The sequence below is a fragment of the Lethenteron reissneri genome, chromosome 27, assembly GCF_015708825.2.
Source record: "Lethenteron reissneri isolate LAM-NWPU_2019-01 chromosome 27, ASM1570882v1, whole genome shotgun sequence".
NCBI lineage: Eukaryota > Metazoa > Chordata > Hyperoartia > Petromyzontiformes > Petromyzontidae > Lethenteron > Lethenteron reissneri.
The window spans coordinates 13441170-13462203 of record NC_083805.1 but is presented as its reverse complement, the minus strand read 5'-3'; the positions used below and the strand labels follow the sequence as shown (position 1 = coordinate 13462203).

At 47.5% G+C, this 21034-nt stretch overlaps 2 protein-coding genes across 4 annotated transcripts; both read left to right on the top strand.

The window, feature by feature from the left end:
* Positions 1 to 749: 749 nt before the first annotated feature.
* On the top strand, positions 750 to 9886 carry POLR2H (RNA polymerase II, I and III subunit H). Of its 3 annotated transcripts, none has more exons than XM_061561512.1 (7): positions 750 to 950; positions 1193 to 2050; positions 4452 to 4593; positions 6584 to 6667; positions 6802 to 6895; positions 7227 to 7310; positions 8917 to 9886. In XM_061561512.1, the coding sequence occupies exons 3-7, from the start codon at positions 4521 to 4523 to the stop codon at positions 9032 to 9034; spliced, it is 453 nt and encodes a 150-aa protein (XP_061417496.1). In that variant the 5' UTR covers positions 750 to 950; positions 1193 to 2050; positions 4452 to 4520; the 3' UTR covers positions 9035 to 9886. The 3 variants fall into 3 exon arrangements, with proteins under 3 accessions (XP_061417496.1, XP_061417495.1, XP_061417497.1); XM_061561511.1 differs by having other exon boundaries at positions 1147 to 2050; XM_061561513.1 differs by lacking the exons at positions 750 to 950; positions 1193 to 2050 and having other exon boundaries at positions 4484 to 4593; positions 6591 to 6667.
* A 3175-nt stretch (positions 9887 to 13061) lies between these two features.
* Positions 13062 to 19395, top strand: MICOS10 (mitochondrial contact site and cristae organizing system subunit 10). Its single transcript, XM_061561515.1, has 4 exons — positions 13062 to 13316; positions 16259 to 16306; positions 18437 to 18546; positions 19165 to 19395. Exons 1-4 carry the CDS (start codon positions 13253 to 13255, stop codon positions 19198 to 19200), a joined length of 258 nt encoding a protein of 85 aa, XP_061417499.1. The 5' UTR covers positions 13062 to 13252; the 3' UTR covers positions 19201 to 19395.
* The last annotated feature ends 1639 nt before the right edge of the window (positions 19396 to 21034 follow it).

Sequence of the window (21034 nt, the reverse complement as noted above, 5' to 3'; positions counted from 1 at the left end):
AACGCGGTGGTATACTCATTTCGAATGACATAGGTGGAATCCTTTCACGTCCACTGCAAAGCGGATGGTGGTGCGCAATTTATGGTTGGGACCCCTGCAATAATAACCGGGGTGGCCTGCTGGAATCGAACCGCGGTCTTCTGAAACAAGAGGCAACGTGCTACCACTGGGCCGTGCCCCCCCCCCCCCCTCCCGTGGAAGGTGACGCAATGGAACCACTTCTGGAGTCGCCTCGATCGCAATCTTTCGCCAAACGTTAGAAAAAGGTCCTGTTAACACCCTCAATGAAAACTGATGAAAACCTAAAAAGGCAATTAGGGTTATATTGGAGAGGGAAATAAAGTTTGTCTACTAGCAGTGTCCAGGTGGCTCAAAGGTGTTATGTGCGTTCCTTTGTGTTTGAATCCCACTCAGGGCCAACACCAGTGACGATTACACTGTGTAACACATTTTTTTTGGTTCCTGGGTAGTGTTATTTCCTAATTGCTTATGCCTCAAAAGTACAGAAAATGTCTATTATTCCACACAAACTTTGCTTTTGTGAACAGGACAGTGATATTTTGAAATGTACCTATTTTCCAGAACATTCCAGATAGATTCAGTGCTGAGTAAACTTGGAGTAACTTGTAGAACATTCTCGAACTTTCCAGTAATATAAATAGTAGTATAAATACAGGGGCCTTAAGCCCACCAGTTCAGTTTAGTTCCAGCTGCCGAAGTGGATACATATCTGCATTTTTCTGAGATGGCATCAAGAGGCTTCAAGCGTCCAGCAGACGCATTTTTTACGTCTGCGGCTAATTTATCAAGGCGAGCGAAAAAGTACTCTGTGGAAGCATCTGCTAAAATGTGTGAGGCCTACAAGGCATATTTCGGCATTCCTGTCGGGGATCAAGGCAATCCCTGGGCACCTGATTTCACCTGCGAGCAATGCAAAAAAACTCTGGAAGGTAAGATGGGCAATTGTTGTTCGGAATTTCATGTTATAAAATGTGTTTAAATATTTTAAATTGGAATAGTTTTTAATTTTCAAATGTTTTACAATTTTCAATCTTATTAAAAAATATATTGTATTCGAAAAATGTTGCGAGAATCTCTTGCACATTAGTCATTGGTGAAATAAATGTATTTTTTCGGATGGTACAGAGGGGAAAAGAGATCCATGAAGTTCGCTATCCCAAGAATTTTGCAGGAACCCACTGACCAATCAAGCAACTGCTACTTCTGCATGGTGGACCCTTCCAAACGTCGGACTGGCAAGAATGAACCTGCTATCACGTATCCGGACCTTCATCCATCGCCCCGGTGCTGCCATGAGCTCTGCATACCCACTCCTCCGGAGAGAGAGCAGCCGTCTTTAGAAGAGAGCAGCAAGTCAGAGAGCGAGGAAGATGTATATCCAGATGACAATTTCAGAGGTGGAGCTGAGGAGAGAAACCCATACTACCCCAACCAAAAAGACCTCAACGACTTGATCAGAGATCTTGGTCTCGCCAAGTCCAATGCCGAGCTTTTGATGTCTAGACTCATGCAGTGGAACTTGTTGGATGAAAGTGTGCAAGTCGCAGATCAGAGGAAGCGTCACCAACAATTTTGCAGCTTCTTCACCCGTTAAGAAGGGCTCTGCTTCTGCCACCATGTAACCAGTCTATTCAAGGCAATCAAAATCGCCTGTAACCAGAATGAGTGGCGCCTCTTCATTGACAGCTCATTCAGGAGCCTCAAAGCCGTGCTGCTCCATAATGGTAACAAATACCCGTCTCTTCCCTTGGCTCACTTGGTGCACCTCAAAGAGGATTACAACAGCATCAAGACCTTGCTGGACGCCTTGAAGTATGATTAGTATGGCTGGGAGGTCATCGGAGACTTCAAAATGGTGGCATTCCTCATGGGTCTCCAAAGCGGTTTTACCAAGTTTCCCTGCTATCTTTGCCTTTGAGACAGCAGGGACACCAAGGCGCACTACCACAGGCGGGACTGGCCACAGCGGACCGAGTTCTCTGTGGGGAGGAATAACATCAAGTGGGAGCCACTGGTGAACCCCTGGAAGGTGCTGATGCCACCACTGCACATAAAATTGGGCCTTATGAAACAATTTGTCAGAGCTGTAGATAAGGAGTTGGCAGCTTTCAAGTACCGTCAAGACTTCTTCCCTAAGCTGAGGAAAAGGTCAAGGCCAGTGTCTTCATCGGACCACAGATAAATAAGATCCTGGAGTGCAATGAATTCCCCAAGAAGCTCACTAGTAAGGAGAAAGCGGCTTGGAACAGCTTTGTCGCAGTGGTTCGTGGCTTCCTGGGCAATCACAAGGTCGACAACTATGTGAAGCTGGTTGAGACTGGTGGAGAACTAAGGCACAATGGGCTGTAGGATGTCCCTCAAAGTCCACACCCTTGATGCTCATCTTGGTAAATTTAAAGGAGAACATGGGAGCGTACTCGGAGGAGCAAGGCGAGCGCTACCACCAGGATATACTGGACTTTGAATACCGCTACCAAGGACAGTATAATGAGAACATGATGGGAGACATTTGGGGGCTGATTCGTTAAAGTGATTTACAGTATAAACGTAAATCTCGAAAAACTACTCATTTCTAAAAAAAATTGTCATAATTTTTGTATTACTTTAGTATAAATACATGTTAATTTTCATTCATATGTTTTTCTGACTTTATGTGAACGAAAAGACACAAATTCGCCCGTTTTTTCTTTGAAAATAGGTACATTTCAAAATATCACTATCCTGGTCACAAAAGCAACATTTGTGGGAAATAATAGTTATTTTGTACACTTTTTAGGCATGAGCAATTACGAAATAACACTTACTACCTAGGAACAAAAATTGTGTTACATAGTGTTATCTGAGCCAGTCATGGGCCTCCCCTTGGTAAACTCAACCTCAAAATGAGTTCTTGGTGTGGTGTGTAAAAATCACCACGAGGGAGACAAAGGCGGTCGGACGTAGTGTTGGCCACCCACGCCCTCGTGTCCCGTGCCCGCCCTCATAAGTGCTTGCAAACAGCACTTTCCCCAACAGTCTGTTCAGGCTATACGGGTAATCTTTGTCTTTGTATGAACACGTCTATAAGAACCCGTGTACAATGTTACCTAAACTTACTTTAGAACTGCTTTAGGGCCGTCCATAAATGACGTCACGCGATTTTGGACGATTTTTGACCCCCCCCCCCCCTCGTCACACGGCATCACAAAAAGTCAGACCCCCCCCTCAAATATGACGTCACAAAGCTCTGCCCCCCCCAAATTAAACATGCTTCAAATCGCTTTAAACTATTGTCGTAGTGCGTATTTAATGTGGCGCTGCACTCTGATGTTGTAGGATAAAACATTTATTAAAAAGTCTATTTAATTAGGTGCGTGACGTCATTTATGGACGGCCCCAAAGTGAAATCTACAAAGTATAAAAAACTTTTGTCGGCTTAATTGGTCCTAAATAAAACCATATTTTAACCCACTAAAGTATATTTTCCTAATTGCAAAAACCGTGCTCATGACTATGTTAGTGAGTTTTTGGGCATAGGAATACACATTGTGGATTAGTCGGACTCTGTGAGCCACACAGCCAGGCACAACATACCATATTAATTCAAATGTGCCTTAGTCTGGCTCTACGAGCCCTAAATTCCCCTGAATCCTCAGTAAAAACATTCCTGCGGAGGGAGCTGGTAGGAACGTTGGGTTGCTCGGTCAATGGCCAGGGTCAACGGCGGCGTGGTGTATTCCGCAAATATGCCCGACTGTGAGGGCGGGCACAAGCCGGCGTGAGTAGGTGAAACGTTGAGTTTTATAAGGGCACCACGGGGTGACCAGCCCCTCCCCACCCAGCCCCACCCCTCCCACCCCCCTCCCAGCCCCACCCTCCCCACCCAGCCCCTCCCCACCCAGCCCCTCCCCACCCAGCCCCACCCCTCCCAGCCCCACCCTCCCCACCCAGCCCCTCCCCACCCAGCCCCTCCCTCCCCACCCAGCCCCTCCCCACCCAGCCCCACCCCTCCCAGCCCCACCCTCCCCACCCAGCCCCTCCCCACCCAGCCCCTCCCTCCCCACCCAGCCCCCTCCCCACCCACCCAGCCCCCTCCCCACCCACCCAGCCCCTCCCTGCACGACGCACATGGGGTTACCACCTGCCCCAAGTCTGACCAGAGAAATATGTGAATCGGTATGTGTTTTGGGTATCAAAAGTTGATTTGTAACGAGATTTGTTGGAATTACGTGAACTGTATTCTAGTTTTGATATACCCAGGCCAAGGGAGCGAACAAATCGACTTTTTTCTTTGCTAAAGGTGGCAACCGATGCCCCGAATCATACTCATCGCATCGCGAAATGTAATCGCTTCCAAACGATTCGATTCCATTGCCCGCTTCACTCCTACGCAGGAATCGCTGGTTAACATCGATACCAATCGATTCTTTCCCTCCACTTTGCTGTAAAAGGGAATCGATTCGGTTCACCTTCATCGACGCCGATTCGGATGACGTCACCGCGAAGCGAGACGCGAGAAGATGGCGGGCATCCTCTTCGAAGACATCTTCGACGTCAAAGACATGGACCCCGAGGGGAAGAAATTTGACCGCGGTGCGTCTTCCTCGCGTCTTCCTCAAGCGGCGGCGGAGCCGGGGCCGTTAGCGGGGTGGTTCGCGCCGCCGGGGTCGGGTTGAGTAGCGGCTGGCGTGGTGTGGAGTAGTCGCCCCCCCCCACACGGCCAAACACGTGTTGGTGCTCGACTAGAGTAGGCCTCGGCGTGTTGGGTTGAGTTCTGGAGAGAGTTACTGACTTTATACTTCATTTATTTTACTCTTTGGTTTTTTTCGGTAAAGTCACGTAGGTAGAAAAAAACTTTTTATATATAAAATAAATTTACTTATTAATACATTTACTTATTTTACTCTTTGGTTCTTTCGGTAAGGTCACGTAGGTAGAAAATACATTTATTTTATGGATCCCTGCAGTCACGAAAACTTGAAATCTAATTCTAGATTTGAAGCTTTCGTGACTGCAAGGATTCTCTTGGGTTTTTTCGGTAAAGTCGCGTAGGTAGAAAATAAAATAAATGAAAACTAAATTAATTCACGACGTTTCGGGCGCAACACAAGCGTCCTTCTTCAGGTGGGGACAACGTAGCGAAAGCACAACCGCTTAATTTAGTTTTCATTTATTTTATTACATTTTTTACCTACGTGACTTTACCGAAAAAAACAAAGTATACTTCAAATCTAGTTCTTGACTTTGTTCGTGTGGGACGCGAACACACGCTCATGTGTGTCTCTGTGTGCTTCTGTGTATCTTGTCTGTTATCGTGTGGTTGATGTTGGTGTTGTTTGAGGCATCCGGGCGTGGTGCTCGCCACCCAAACCACCTCGTGTGCCGTGCCGTCCCTCGTATGAGCTCCTCTTGTTCCTACAGTCTGTTACAGGCCATACAGGGGGGAGGATCATTGCTGTTGGTGGAGAGCAACAGCAGCTGTAGTTTTACATCGAGGCAGTTTGATGCAGATAATTGCGTCAGGAGTAACGGAGTCGTCAACGTTGTGAGGACCCCTGATTCGTATACTCCGGCGTTGAGTTGTGATACGTTCTGCGGTCTCTCCTTGGATGACCACAATCTCCACATACTGGAGAGTTTTAATTTCCCGTGTGTGCATCGTCAACAACTGTGTCAGCATCTGCTGCCGTGATTTATTTCTCGTTGGTGTTTGTGACTTCTTGGGAATGGAGTTCTTTGTGTCTCGCCCGTCTCGTATGTGTTACACACGGTTTATCGGTGCTTATGTCCCATCTTTGTCTCTCTGCCCAGCCTCTGCTTACCGACCTTATCAGTAGAGGGCAGTGCAGGAACATCTATTGTACAGCAGCACTGGTATGTGCTCATACAAGTACGGCTTTTATTCTCGCGCCGTACTCGGTGTGAAGTATGGTCAAGTAACGCCCCACGACCAGCAGGGTATAAGGACGGAAAAATTCAGCTGTGCATAGAATGAAAAACGTTTGATTTGTATAGCGTCTGTATACAACCGCATCTCAAGATGAAGTACAAACACAGGCATCGTGTGCTTAATTTGGAAACGGAAATCGTGGGCCCTGTACTGGGAAACTCAAGGAACCTCCTGAAAAAGAGTTGAGATGCGGTGAGGCTTTGCTGGCTTAACAAATGTAATTATTCTAGATTTGAAGCTTTCGTGACTGCAAGGATTCATACTCTTTGGTTTTTTCGGTAAAGTCACAATAAAATAAATGAAAACAACTAAATTCAATCACGACGTTTCGGAGGCAACACAAGCTTCCTTCAGGTGTAAAAAAGCACAGCAAAATAACTTACTTTGCTAAAATAACTTATTTTGCTGTGCCTTTTTTAATAACTTAATTTGCTGTGCCTTTTTGACACATGATAAAGGAAGCTTGTGTTGCCTCCGAAACGTCGTGATTTAATTTAGCTGTTTTTATTTATTTTATTGATTGTTTTACCTACGTGACTTTACCGGGAAAAGATGTAATAATGCACGTGAACATGTGCGGGTATATATTGTGTACGCGTGCACATTGTGATTTGACTGCTGCTGCGTCTGCAGTTTCCAGGCTGCACTGTGAGAGCGAGTCGTTCAAGATGGATCTCATCCTGGACGTGAACACGCAAATCTACCCCGTCGACTTGGGTACGTTCACAGCCACGGACCACACACTTGCCCCCTCGCGTGTGCTGACTGGGGTTTTTAATGACCTCCTCGTTCGCAAGACGCGCAGGCAATCGTCTGTAGACTTGAACGAAGCGTCTCTCGTCTCTGTGTAGCGGATAAGTTCCGTTTGGTGGTGGCCAGCACCTTGTACGAAGACGGAACTCCAGACGACGGAGAGTACAACCCCTCAGACGACCGGCCGTCCAGGTACACATGGGCGCACATTGGATATGTATATGTTACACACACGTATCGGTCTGTGTGCGCACATGTGCAGCGCATTTGCATACGCGTAGACTTACACAGTACATACAAAAAAGCCTCTTGAGTTAAATTCCTTACCACGGCTAATATCAGAGGTGGATATACTTAAATGATGGATACTTTAATCTTTAGTGTAATAATTAATTTTATCTGAATTATTACATGTGTAATGTGCACAAACATATATGTACGTGTGTATACATACACTTACAGGCATGTACACTCGTACTCGAACACCTATGACGACTGTGCGTGTGTTCTCTGCTGTGCGCAGGGCAGAGCAGTTTGAGTACGTCATGTACGGCAAGGTTTACCGCATCGAGGGCGACGAGACGTCCACTGAGGCTGCCACCCGCCTGTGAGCAACCACGCACGCGAACACGTGACATACACGTGCGCACAGTAGCCTCGCGAATACATATTCTGATTCTGAAAAGGGTGAGCGCCCTGTAGAATTTTCCTGCTTTTTGAACCCCGGCCCCATGCTCCTCTTGACTTGTGGACGCCTGTGCAGTTGCACTGCCTGCACCACCCCGATAGCTACTCCCCTGTGCACACGCCACACATGTGCGCACCTTCTCAATCGCACGTCGCAGCACCTACAGAAAAGTGCGGAACCTAAGTTCTCGTTGAAGCATGCTTTTTGACCCTGATATGACGTCGCATACCTTAACGCGTCAGTACTTTGTAGATAAGAGTTGGTGGATCACGTCGATTTATCAGTCTTAGAAACCCGTTGGGCTGCTGCGAGGTGGCCAGGAAATTGCAGTACAGAAAATAGGTTGTGAACCCATGTATGTACACCTTTAACCAAACTTTCTTTTATATTGCCTGGGGCCCCGTGATTTCGATAATGCTTTTGCTGATAAAGTCTGTTAATCCAGCAGTGTTTAACAAACCTGATTCAACTAATGAGACCCCGAAGGTTGAAACCGGTCCAGAATATAATTCTTTAACTAATTTTGCTTGGTGTTGCTCTGGAAGGCCAACACTGGACAAAACGTATTGTATTATGTGTGGACATTGTTCTGTTTATATATGCGCAGGCCTTTGACAATTATTTCCTCATGTGCATGGGTTTTCTGCTGGTGTTCTGGTTTTCCTTTAGTACCTTTGCATGCAAATCACTTTTAAATGGCATTGGACAACCATGCCAGTACAGGGCTCTCCTAAATTGTCTTTGACGATTTAGGCTTTAATGAATAATAAATTATTGTATTGTTGGCCCTGATTCAAGGCTGTAAACCTGTCCCTTGGTTTTCAGTTTCAAGACAGAGCCTATAATAATTCTTTCTTTGGTCTGTGGTCATTCCGGAATTACTATGGAATGTCTCACTCGTTTGAAAGTTACAGTTTACATGCAATTCCACTTGAAATTTGCGCAGGTTAGCTGACACGTGCTATGGATTTAACCACGGCGACCCGGTAGTTATTTTGAGTGAAAAGGAAGGCATGCAGTATATACTTTTAAGCCCTCTGTTAATCATATTATTTGCTGTTGTTTGACTTGCATCCCACTGGGATTTTTGCACACAGCGTTGGTGTACGGTGTTTTTTTTTGCTGTCTTTTCTTGGATTTTCTGTTTGCACTTAGTCACATATTCACTTTAAGATGTTTTTTTGTTCATGTTTTTGTTTTTTGTTTGTTGCGGTTGCACCCGATTCAAGAGCTGAATGGCTCACAGGGCTATACCTAATAAATGAACTTGAACTTGAGTAAACAAGACTCCTGCAGTACCTCCTCGAGGAGTTAATGTATATCATATTAAGTTGTCTTTCCTATTCTTTATTTGAATCAATAGCTGATAAAAAAATATATAACAGCCGGACTTAAAATTTGGTGAAATTATTGCAACGACGATCATTCTGAACTTGCATTTGAAACGTGCTTGTTTTTCTGACGTTGATTCACTAATCGAGCCTCCTCGCTCCCCTCTTTCAACCCGCCCACCTGCCCCCCACAGGGCTGCCTACGTGTCATTTGGGGGGCTGCTCATGCGCTTGCAGGGCGACGCCAACAACTTGCACGGGTTCGAGGTGGACTCCAGGGTCTACCTGCTCATCAAGAAACTGGCTTTCTGAGCTGTGTGCGTGTGCCAGGAGTGAATGTGTGTGATGTTATTTGTAAGTAATTGAGTGAGGAATGACAGTGAGTGGGAGTGCACACTTTTGAGTGTGCATGTGAGTGAATGTTACGCGAGTGACTTGTGGCAGTGAGTGCGCACTGTGAATGCTAATGGGAATGACTGTGATTGCACACTGTGTGTGTGAGTGATTGTGTGTGTTGAGATTCAGCTATCGCTTGTCACCGGTGTTGAACACCACAGCCAACAATGTAACCAAGGAGCCCCCCTGTCCAATTTGTTCCCTCTGCATAGCTTGCCATCTGGGATCCTCCGGCCCATGTGACCTAGTGTAGTCGCACCACCTGCATGTCTGCATGCGCACACTGCCCCTAATTGCACACTGACATAACCTTGTGTCTTTGGGAAGTTATGAGTGGTTATCATCCTAAGAAATTATCCCAATGACCCCAGGTTACATGTTGGCTGTGGTGCTCAACACCAGCAAGGAGTGATATTTGAAGTTTACTTGCCTATAATTGAGCACCTGGTGTAGTGGTGGTGTCAGCCTCAGATTCTCATTAACAGCACTTGCCCTAACATTGTGTAACATGTATTTGTGACTACATCTCATCACATGTATGAACAAACCCTTTGCAGTGTTGTCAGGTACATTGAAAGTTGCTTGCACAATAATGTGGAGTTGAAATCTGACTTGTGCTTACACGCACACACCCGTGTGTACCTGCAATAATGGATATCGTTGCCCAAAATAGGCACCCCAAGGCGCAATTGAACATTTTTTATTTCTGGAGCATGTGTCGATGTGTGTGCCGTCATATTTATATTTCAATAAAAATGATTTACATTATTGTGTTATTGTGTGTATAACTGTCTGGTACGTCCAAGGGACACCACTGGAAAACTATATACCTAGGGCAGGTGATGAACGTGGACTGAGATAAAAAGGATGAAATGAAGCGTGGATGAACGTGCTTTTGAAAAGCTTCACTTGATAATGAAAAGCAACATACAAATATATCTACGTGTTTTTAAGTTGGTATTACCTATGGTAACTCAGAAACACGGACATTGATTAAGAATATGGCAGCTAAAACTGAAGTATGCAACATGATTGTCTGGGATTACATTACAGGATGAGTGATGCATGGGTTTTAGAGCATGCAAGTTAAATACAATTTTGATTGAGGAAAGTAGGCTTGGGGTGGGATGCATCCATAAAAGGATCAGTGGTTGGTGAATCTGGATACCAACCGAAGGCCAGGCAAAGAAGGAATGTGCCCATAGAGGATGTCCATTGTATATGTAGTGAGTCCAACCGAGTTGCAGACGTCTTGGGAGCAACACGTTTTATTAAACTTTTAGCGCAGCATACTCCAAGCTATTAACAACACTCCAGGGTGGTGGTCACCCAATTAACCACGCTACGGCGGAACTAGACACGGTTCCGCTATCCCAGTCTGGACCACAAGCTGGGTCCCGGACCGCGTGGCTGGAGGCTTCTTCAAGCTGGACGTGGATCTCCTGCCTCTCCAACAGTAAGAACTCAGGGCCCCCCTTATATTGGGCTGGGGCTGGCTCTGCCTCTCGCCCCGCCCACCTCAATCTCTCGCCATTTCCCGAAGGTTCTCGAGAGTTCTTCTTGGACCATGTGACCACCCATTGGCCCCCTCCCCCGGTGGTCCCCCTCCAGTATCATCCGGTCACATGTCCCCAGGTCAGCCAGAGTATCATTCCGCCAATGTAACCCAAGCTGGCTGACACTCGCTCTCTCACGCTGTGCGTGGTGCCACCGTGCTTAATCAGCACTCACCCAAGCCCCCACTAGGGCTGGTACTACACACAACAGGAGACATCCCATACTCTTCGTTCTTTCGGTAAAGTCACGTAGGTAAAAAATGAAATAAAAATTAATAAAAATAAAACAATAAAATCACGTTTCGGAGGCAACACAAGTCTCCGTCATCAGGTGGGACCGTCACAGCCAGATTTGCTGCATCAAGTGAGGCAATGATTCAAGATGCAAGCCCCTTAATGCAGCCAATCTGGCTGTGACGGTCCCACCTGATGACGGAGACTTGTGTTGCCTCCGAAACGTCGTGATTTTATTGTTTAATTTTTATTAATTTAATTTCATTTTTTACCTACGTGACTTTACCGAAAGAACTAAGAGTATGAATCCTTGCAGTCACGGAGGCTTCAAATCTAGGAGACATCCCGCTGTGGCTTCGCAAGCCCGGCACCACACAGTGACATTCCCAGTCACGGCATATAGATGGAGTTTTGAAATCAACTCGTGTGCAAGCGCTGGGCGGATTGTATTGCATTGCAGAACCAGGATGGTTGGGGACGGCTTAGGGAACCCTTTATTCAACAGTGGTTTCTCGATTGTGTATTATGACAATGTCGAGGTCTGTGATCCAAAACGAGAGGGCTTTAGGATAGAGCGTTCGTGTAGTTTTCCTTTCCGTTGAAGGATCATCGATGCCAGTGGTTTTCTGCATGGTCCATATTTTTGGGTGCACGACCACAATCTTTTAACTTTTCATTTACGGAGGAGATACACGCATCGGCCTGTTGAACGGTGAATTAATGATACCGAATATAAGTTGAATTCCAGCTGGGAATACCTGTGATAAGAGGCACGTGAGCTCGATGATGTTTTAGGGGGTCTCGTTTTGTGTATTCAAATTCACGGCTACACGTTCGTGAAATGGCCCCTTAAATGAGTCACATTTGATACCAAACCACTGAACACTTAACAACAGTTTTACGTTTTGTCAGCAGAGGGCAGTGCAACAGCTTCCATGGTACTGCATGGATTAAGGACTCTATGCTCTCCACCTGCAACCACGCACTGACCAGCGTGGTGAAGTATGGTGAATCAACCAGTACGACCCATATCATCCCTCACCCAGCAGTGGATTGAGGCCAGCCCCTCCCCGCCCAGCCCCACCCAGCCCCTCCTCACCCTCCCCACCCAGCCCCACCCTCCCCACCCAGCCCCTCCTCACCCTCCCCACCCAGCCCCTCCCCACCCAGCCCCACCCTCCCCACCCAGCCCCACCCTCCCCACCCAGCCCCTCCCCACCCAGCCCCACCCTCCCCACCCAGCCCCACCCTCCCCACCCAGCCCCTCCCTCCCCACCCAGTCCCTCCCCATCCTCCCCACCCAGCCCCTCCCCACCCTCCCCACCCAGCCCCACCCTCCCCACCCAGCCCCTCCCCACCCTCTCCACCCAGCCCCTCCCCACCCTCCCCACCCTCCCCACCCAGCCCCTCCCTGCACGATGGACGGACGGACACAATAATCCCCTGTGGGCTGGTGGAACCAGTGGGTTCCTACCAGTATTACAGACCAATTCAGACCTCATTGGCCACCCCGTGCCCCTATACATCTCAACGTTCGCCCTACAAAGTCCCATCACAAGGCAGAAACACAAACAAATAGACAATAATATGTTTTCGCCCCGTACTGAAACGGCTGTACGCCGTATGGAACTGAACACTCAATTTCCCTGTTCAAGAATATGGGGTAAACCGTGTGGGTTGACGCCTATAGGATCGAACCTACGACCTCCTGTATACCAGGCGAGGGAGGTAACATCTTGCCACCGTGACACCCCAGTAACAATAATTCGGTATATCACAATACATTACATGAAATATATTTTTAAAAAACCCTCAACACATTCGTCACTAACACTGTGTGCGACCTTGAAAGGAAACTATCTATAAAAGTAGACGTTTCGGGCAATGACCCATCACAGCACATGGCAATATATCCCCAACAGCTTAAGAACATTTTAAAACCCCATCAGGAATCGACAATCCCGCGTTAATCGAAACGTTACAGCTTGTACGCGATTCTTACCGCACGTAGCACCGCGGAATCGGATCGAATCGGATCGGATCGCGGTCCGGAGAGCACGAAGCCCGTTTCGCTAGAAGCGGTTGGAACGACATCGATTACGATTCGTCAACAAAATCGTTGGCGGGTTTGGAATCGACGAGAAGGCGATTCTCCCACCTCTGGTGAGTTCGCGTTGGGGGAGAGGACGCGGTCGGACAGGAGTTTGGTGACCCCCAAGCGGGCGACTCGTCCCCTCTTTGTCTCCCCTCATCTCTTCCCCTTCCCATCGTCTCCCTGATCGTCTTCCTCTCTTCCCCCCAGCAGCAGCAACAACAACAGCAACAGCAGCAGCAAACAACGGCAATGTCCGAGCACGAACACGGCCGCAAGTGGGACAGATGTCTGTCGGACGCCACCGTGAAATTCGGTGAGAGATGATTTTTATCTTTTCGCTCGGCTCATTTGTGCGCTTGCACGACGCTAATTCTGGTGCATGGCAGCGACGTCGATGTCTGCCGGCCACGGCCGACGGGGGCTTCCTTCACGAGAGATGATTAGATGATGAGTTTGGTGTCGTGTTTTTGCTAGTGACAGGAGCGCAGAGACGACCACACTAAGTGTGAGGTTTGGGTTGCGCGTGGCCCAACAATCGATCTGCCGTGGCCCACAATCGATCTGCCGTGGCCCAATATCGATCTGCCGTGGCCCACAATCGATCTGCCGTGGCCCACATCGACTCTGCCGTGGCCCACTTACTCTGCCGTGGCCCACGATCACTCTGCCATGGCCCACAATCGATCTGCCGTGGCCCACAATCACTTTGCCGTGGCCCAACATCGCACTTCCATTGCACCTAACGACGTCTTGAAACCTTTTCATTGCTTTAAGATGCGCGCCATCGGCCTGGCAGTGATGTTTAAATGCTGTCGGTGCATACCGTGTCCAACCCCCGTATTCTGATACGGGGGAATTTGAGTTTTCAGGGTCCATACGGCGCTACAGCCGTTTCAATCCTGGCCAACAATTATAAAAAGTCGATTTGTTTGTGTTTCTCCCTTGCGATGGGACTTTGTAGGATGAACGTTGAGGTCTATAGGGGGCACTGGGTGACCAGTAAGGTCTGTAGTAAGGTAGGGGCACATTCTAAGGTGGTTGTCATGTATGTTTATGGGTTTTTCCGTGTTCGGTATTTTAAGTTCACAACGCACGCGAATTGTCGCTGCACTTTTTTTTGGATGCCACTTGCCCGCCAAAAACGAGTCGACACTTTGGCGGGGCTGTCATTGAGGAGGATGGGGGTGGTGGTTGTGGTGGTGGTGGTGATGATGATGGTGGTGCAAGTGACTGGTTGTGGTGGTGGTGGTGATGATAGTGGTGATGGTGGTGATGGTTGTGGTGATGGTTGTGGTGATGGTGGTGATGGTTGTTGTGATGGTTGTTGTGGTGATGGTGGTGGTGATGGTTGTTGTGGTGATGGTGGTTGTTGTGGTGGTTGTGGTGATGGTGGTGGTGATGGTTGTGTTGGTTGTTGTGGTGGTTGTGGTGGTGTTGGTTGTTGTGGTGGTTGTGGTGGTGATGGTTGTGATGGTTGTTGTGGTGATGGTGGTTGTTGTGGTGATGGTGGTGGTGATGGTTGTGGTGGTGATGATGGTGGTGATGGTGGTGCAAGTGACTGGTTGTGGTGGTGGTGGTGATGATGGTGGTTGTGGTGATGGTTGTGGTGATGGTGGTGATGGTTGTGGTGGTGATGGTGGTGGTTGTGGTGGTTGTTGTGGTGGTTGTGGTGATGGTGGTGATGGTTGTGGTGGTTGTTGTGGTGATGGTGGTGATGAAACCGCTGTCGCTATGGAGGTGAAACCCGTCCGCGCGCGGCCTCTGCGCCCAAGGTCAACGCGAGTCTCGAGTTGCCCATTGCCAGCCGCACTGTGCGCACGGCGGGTGATTTTGAACTCGTTGGGTTCCACGGGGGCCACTGTACGTGGTCACTGTACGTGGGCCACTGTACGCCGCTCAATGTGCCCCCGAGTCGGGCTACTGCACGTAACGCACTGTACGCCCCAGCCCCCCCCCCCAGCACTGTACGCCGCAGCCCCCCCCCCCCCAGCTACGCCCCAGTCCCCCCCCCGCACTGTACGCCGCAGCCCCCCCCCCCCAGCTACGCCTCAGTCCCCCCCCCCCCGCACTGTACGCCGCAGCCCCCCCCCCCAGCTACGCCCCAGTCCCCCCCCCCGCACTGTACGCCGCAGCCCCCCCCAGCACTGTACGCCGCAGCCCCCCCCCCGCACTGTACGCCGCAGCCCCCCCCCGCACTGTACGCCGCAGCCCCCCCCCCCCCCAGCTACGCCCCAGTCCCCCCCCCGCACTGTACGCCGCAGCCCCCCCCCCCGGCGTACAGTGCGCACTGTACGTGACAGCGTGCTGTGTACGCGCTACGAATCCGGCGAGCCGAGTTCGATTCCCGCTCACGGCCACCAAAACCGGTGACGATTATCTGAACCGGTTCCTGTGTCTCCTCCCCTAGGTCGACTCAGCCTCAAGTGTGTACCTGGTGCGGTGTGTAAACATCGCCACTGGGGAGACAAAGGCGGTCGGGCGTGGTTCTGGCCACCCCACACCCCTCGTGTGCCGTGCCGGTCTTTATAGTGCGCAGTCACGGGTAGTGCCCATTCCGTGACTGCTGGAGGTCACTACGCACCATCATGTGCGCTGCATACACTGGGCATGATGAGAATGTGTTGAGCGGTGGTGGTGGTGGTGGTGATGGTTGTGGTGATAACGGTTGCGGTGATGGTGGTTGTGACGATTGTTGTGATTGTGGTGGTCGTATGGATGATGATGGCAGTAAGTGGTGAGTAATGGTGGTGATGTTTAATGCTGTGAGTGTTGTGATGGTTGGTGTCGATGATAGTTGTGGTTGATGCTAATTGTGTTGATGGTTGTGGTAGGTATTAGTGATTGCGATGATGGCACAGCAGTCGTGCTGATGGATTTTGTTGGTGGTTATGTTTATGGTTTTAAATGCAGTGGAGGATGAGCGATGCTCACAACAATGAACAGAGCGCCAGGTGACTAAAATACAGCTAGGTGGCATAGGAGCGCAAATAGTGCATCTCGGTCATGTCACCCATAACCTGTGTCTGCCCTGTGGCTTCATGCAAGCTCTGTGGTAACATCACTGCCACTTAATAGCGATTGTCAGCTATTATTGTTGATGGTAGATGATCAGTGTTTGTGTTTTTGACAATTGGTGGTTGCGTTCATGTTATTAATGTTGGATAATGCTCGTATTGACAGTCTCGATAGTAGTTCTATTGATGGATGAATGTCTGTGGTGTGAGTACTGACACCATCTTCGAATCTGATCCACAGGTGCAGGTCTTGCTGTGGGACTTGTGTTTTCAGTCATCTTCTTCAAGAGTGAGTACACATCAGCACACCCATTATCGACCATAACACATCACCATACCATTGTCATCCAACATCAGTCATCACTATCCAATATCACCTATCACGCACAGCTAGGCCTCGGCAAGGCAAGGTAATTTACCCTTTTTACCGGGTAAAAGGGTAAAGGTGTCGACATGCCAAGGGGTAAGGTAAAGGGTAGGGTAAAGGTAGCTCGAAGTATTACCCGGTAAATATGGTACCTTGTTCACCGCTAAAAGCTCCGTGGCGCAGTCCGTGGCCTCCATTTAATAAGTAATATTTTTAAAAAAACTTTTTTACAAACACGCCTTTATGAAATGTACGAGTAATGGCAGAACTCCACGACTCCAGGAAGTGGCCCCGAAGCTTGCCATAACGTAAGGGACCGTGGCCAATTACAGCCAACGTCAGCTGACTGTGGACTATTAGACCCAAGCCGAAACATAACATATAAAAAAGAATGTTTAAAAACAGATATTTTTATGATAGAACATAGTGTTGTCATCAGTATGACATAAGTATATCAAGTTTGCAGTCTATACCATATTGGGAAGTGGGTTAAAATTGAGTTACAAGATTTGAGGATACAACAACGACAACAACGACAACAACAACAGACAGAGTGAGTTCAAAGAAAGCGTGTAAAATTGGAATCGAGAGTATTCTATATGAATAAAGCGCTCTGCCTAGCATTTACCGTTATAAACCTTTTTCATGTGTAGTAGTACCCCAGTAATTACCCTGTAATCGGGTAATTTGTATTGGGTAAAGGGTAGGGTAAAGGTAGGCTCGTTGCTTTTTACCTTTTACCTTACCTGCTAAAGGGTAAAAGGTAGGGTAGAGTGATTGTATTGTCGTAAGGTAAAAGGTAAGGTAAAGGTAGGCTTGTTTTTTACATTTTAACTTTTACCTTACCTTGCCGAGGCCTACGCACAGCTCATGACCCATCGTCAACTGATTAATAAGCCAATATTAAGGCCACGAGGAGTGAAGACACAGTGGAAAACACGCTGTGTGACAAATTTGGCTTTCTGAGTTTATGGCTAATAACTGCCAAGTGATATCTTGAGCAGTCCTGGGTCTCCGCAAGCTTAGCCGAGCCTTAAATTAGAACCTGTTGTGGTTGGTGCACATCAACAACGGACATAAAATGCTGCTAAGCATGGACATGGCCACGACAGAATATCTTGTGTCATGCTGGCTTTCATAGATGCTAACAAACAGCATTTGTCCAAGCAGTCCCAATAGGCAAAATGGTTCTTTAGTATGTGTGTTTGTTATGCGGTAGTGTAGCAGTTAGCGTGCTGTGCTATGAACCCGGCGACCCGAGTTCAAATTCTTGCTCACGGCCAACGCCAGTGACAATTATCAGAACTGGTCCTGGGCCTCTCGGAGGTCGACTCACCCTTAAATGAGTACCTGATGCGACGTATAAACTTCAGCAATGTGGAGACAAAGACAGCCCGGCGTGGCTTTGGCCACCAACCCTCTCATGTGCTTGTCGAATTTAATATACAGTGGTACCTCGGTATACGTCGTTAATTCGTTCCAGAAGGTAGGACTTATACCGAAAATGACGTCTACCAAACGCAATTTTCCCATAAGAAATAAAGGTAAAGGAAATAATCCGTTCCAGAGTATAAGAAATTATATTTTATATGGAATATTATACATTAATGGGGTTGTATAAAATACTTTAGACACTGCTTATTACTAAAATGCATACATAAATTAAAATAAATGCATAAATAAATTAATATAAATTGAAATAAAAATAAAATGTAACGTCACTTTACCTGGCTGAGAGGAGTTGATAGCCCACGAGGATGGTGGTGAGGAAGGGGAGGAGGCGTGAACGGGGTCTACGCGGGTATGCGGTGACTCATCCCGACCCATACAAGTTCTAGCAAGCGCGTCGTATCCCAAGCAAGACGTCGTATCCCAAGACATTTTTTCCCTCTTCAAAACGCGACGTATACCAAATTCGACGTATTCCAAAGTGGTCGTATACTGAGGTATGACTGTATGCTCATGAACAGCATTTGCCCGAACAGTCTGTAAAAGGCTGTTTTCGGGGATCTTTGTCTTTGTAAATGTACTTACATGTGTTTATGTTTACAGGGCGGGCATGGCCAGTGGTGTTTGGGGCAGGGTCTGGGTTTGGCATGGCGTACTCCAACTGCCAGCGCGACTTTCAGAAACCATACCTCGTGCACGGGGCATACGTGCAGGTATGGGCATAGACACACGCATATACACAGGCACATGAGTAGGCGCATAGATAGTAACATTCATAGACACAGTTACAGCAACAACTGCCCTTCGCCAATAAGTGGTGATGATGTGACCACGTTCTTTTTATTCCACATGAAGTGTCAAAGGCTCGCTGGCCTGCCGAGGTGTTAACCCATAACACCTAGGCAGACCTAGGTGTTATGGCTTAACAGATGCATACCACCTATTCTTTTCATTTTGCCAACTTGCTTTTTTAACCACCTGGCACTTTGCTCGTTGTTGTGAACATTGCTCTTCTTCCATCCTTTGTTGCTGTCACACCTTTCACAATCCCTATTCCACAGAGGAAAATCTTGAGACTCCACTGGTTTCTGTCGCTGGCAAGTCCATGAGTAGACACACACATGGCCGCACAAATAGATGCGCACACGGGCACATGAGTACACACAAGCCTATGCAAAGCATAGCAGAACCCTTGTGAAAAATCACGAGACTAAGCGAGGCTTTCGTGGGTAAACAAGCGTAAGAAAGTAAAATCATAAATCAGTGATGGATTTTGTTCGATAAGTAATGATGTTTGTGTTTAATCGGTGATGTTGGTTTTGTCTCTTCAGGACGATGCCAGCAGTGCCGCGACAGTCACTGAATAACGACCTTTGCTTTAAATATTAAACAACTTATGCATACTCGCACACGAGCGTGTACACATACTCGCACGCCCACATGGGTGTGAACACGCTTGTTCTTGCTGTCATCGGCACGGGATTGTGTGCGTTTGTACACGCACGTGTGCCTCCGAGGGATGTCTGGTGATCTGGTTTAAATAAAGATATATTGGCTCTTTATTGTATATTGTATCTACTCTTACTAGTATGTGTTGTGGATGCTTGCTGCCGTGTCACGGTTAGCCCCAGACGTTTAAGTTATTTGGTGATGACAGTGATCCTTCGTGTTCTGTTATGAATGCTCTAAAGAAAAAAATACATGTTTTCTCAGTAATTAAAAAACTAAACATTTTTTGATCAGGTGAGGTCCACTGAGTTATAAAGCTCTTTTTCAGAAGCGACTTGGCCACAAATGATTTCCCAACGAAGCTTATCATGTGGAAATATATAGCAGCCAAAGACTCTAAACACATAAAGGCCATAATTATAATAATTATTGGGGGGGGGGGACACCCCCCCCCCCCCCAATATTCAAATATGCTCAAAATGTCCCCCCCAATATATTGCTATAAAAATGTAAAAATAATAATTGCTATGCTATGTAAATTAAAACAATTGCTAACCTTGGCCACTATCTGGACTTGTCTTCATATAAATCAATGCATAGATTGCTGTTTATATGATTGTGGTTATGGTTGTACTTTATTAATCCCTAATCTCAAACATTACATACAATGAAACAAGAAATGGTAAACAAGTAAAAACAGAGCAATGTAATACAATACACTATTAGACGTTATTGTAAAAAAAAAAGTCCATCCCATGTGTTAGTGAATTTTTTTATATTTTAGATATTTTTCTGGGTTGGGACTCCCAGACCCCCTTGGAAGATTTGGTCCCACCGAATATTGACTCCATGGCTACGGCCTTGAAAGACATGTTTATAAATTTGGAGGGAAAGACTGGAGGGTCCTGGAGAAAAATCCACGCAATCACGGGGAGAACATGCAAACTCCAAATATACAGGCGTCAGGGTTGGGATCAAACCCACAACCTCCTGTATAGTAGGCGAGGAAGTTAATGTCTCGCCACCGCGACACCCCAACTTTACTGAGGTTTACTACCAATGTAACCTTTCAGGATATGAAAGTAGTTTCAGTGCAATGCTGCATACTTAATAGTTGTGATTGAGATGGAGGTGTAAGTCTAACCCTTCTATTCCACCTTATCCACTCACACAGTCTTTCTGGCACTCACCCAGGATGAAATACGGAGACTAATATTGGCTACAAATAACATCTCGTTAATACTAAAAGCCACGGCTAAATTTGTTAAGTGTCAGTTGCGAATTCCTAATCATTAATTGCAAGGTGCACTATAGCAACATGGATATTTGTATGCACCTGCCACGCCAGTCCACAGAGTTCCAGTCTTGGGTCCTTGCTCTGGAGAGAACACGAGTTGCCAAGGAGTACAGGTCGTGAGTACAAGGGCATTGCTCATGCAGAAACGGCCTGGGTGCACGATTGCCGTGAACTCCGCACAGGAGCAGGTCATAGATTTGTGGAAGCAAAGGAAGATGGACTCTGCCAAGGTGAGTCGTGTTGTTGTCGGCACATAAGGGTCGGTAGAGGGTTGAGCCGGGGACCGGGGCAGCAAGCGCCAATACGATCGCCGCCTAAGGTGAATCGCCGCGTTGGGACCTTGACACATGACTGAAAGCCACCGGGAGCACGCAGTGGCAAAGCGCCTGTCAACCTGATATTACCAGCCGAGGGTATGCTATTATGCTAAAATGTTAGCAAGTGAAAGGTTGCTC

Coding starts and splice junctions, on each gene's coding strand:
- POLR2H (XM_061561512.1), top strand. CDS start 4,521: ATGGCGGGCATCCTCTTCGAAGACATCTTCGACGTCAAAGACATGGAC. Junction 6,668..6,801: donor AATCTACCCCGTCGACTTGG/GTACGTTCACAG, acceptor GTCTCTGTGTAG/CGGATAAGTTCCGTTTGGTG. Junction 6,896..7,226: donor TCAGACGACCGGCCGTCCAG/GTACACATGGGC, acceptor TGCTGTGCGCAG/GGCAGAGCAGTTTGAGTACG.
- MICOS10 (XM_061561515.1), top strand. CDS start 13,253: ATGTCCGAGCACGAACACGGCCGCAAGTGGGACAGATGTCTGTCGGAC. Junction 13,317..16,258: donor GGACGCCACCGTGAAATTCG/GTGAGAGATGAT, acceptor TCTGATCCACAG/GTGCAGGTCTTGCTGTGGGA. Junction 16,307..18,436: donor TTCAGTCATCTTCTTCAAGA/GTGAGTACACAT, acceptor TTATGTTTACAG/GGCGGGCATGGCCAGTGGTG.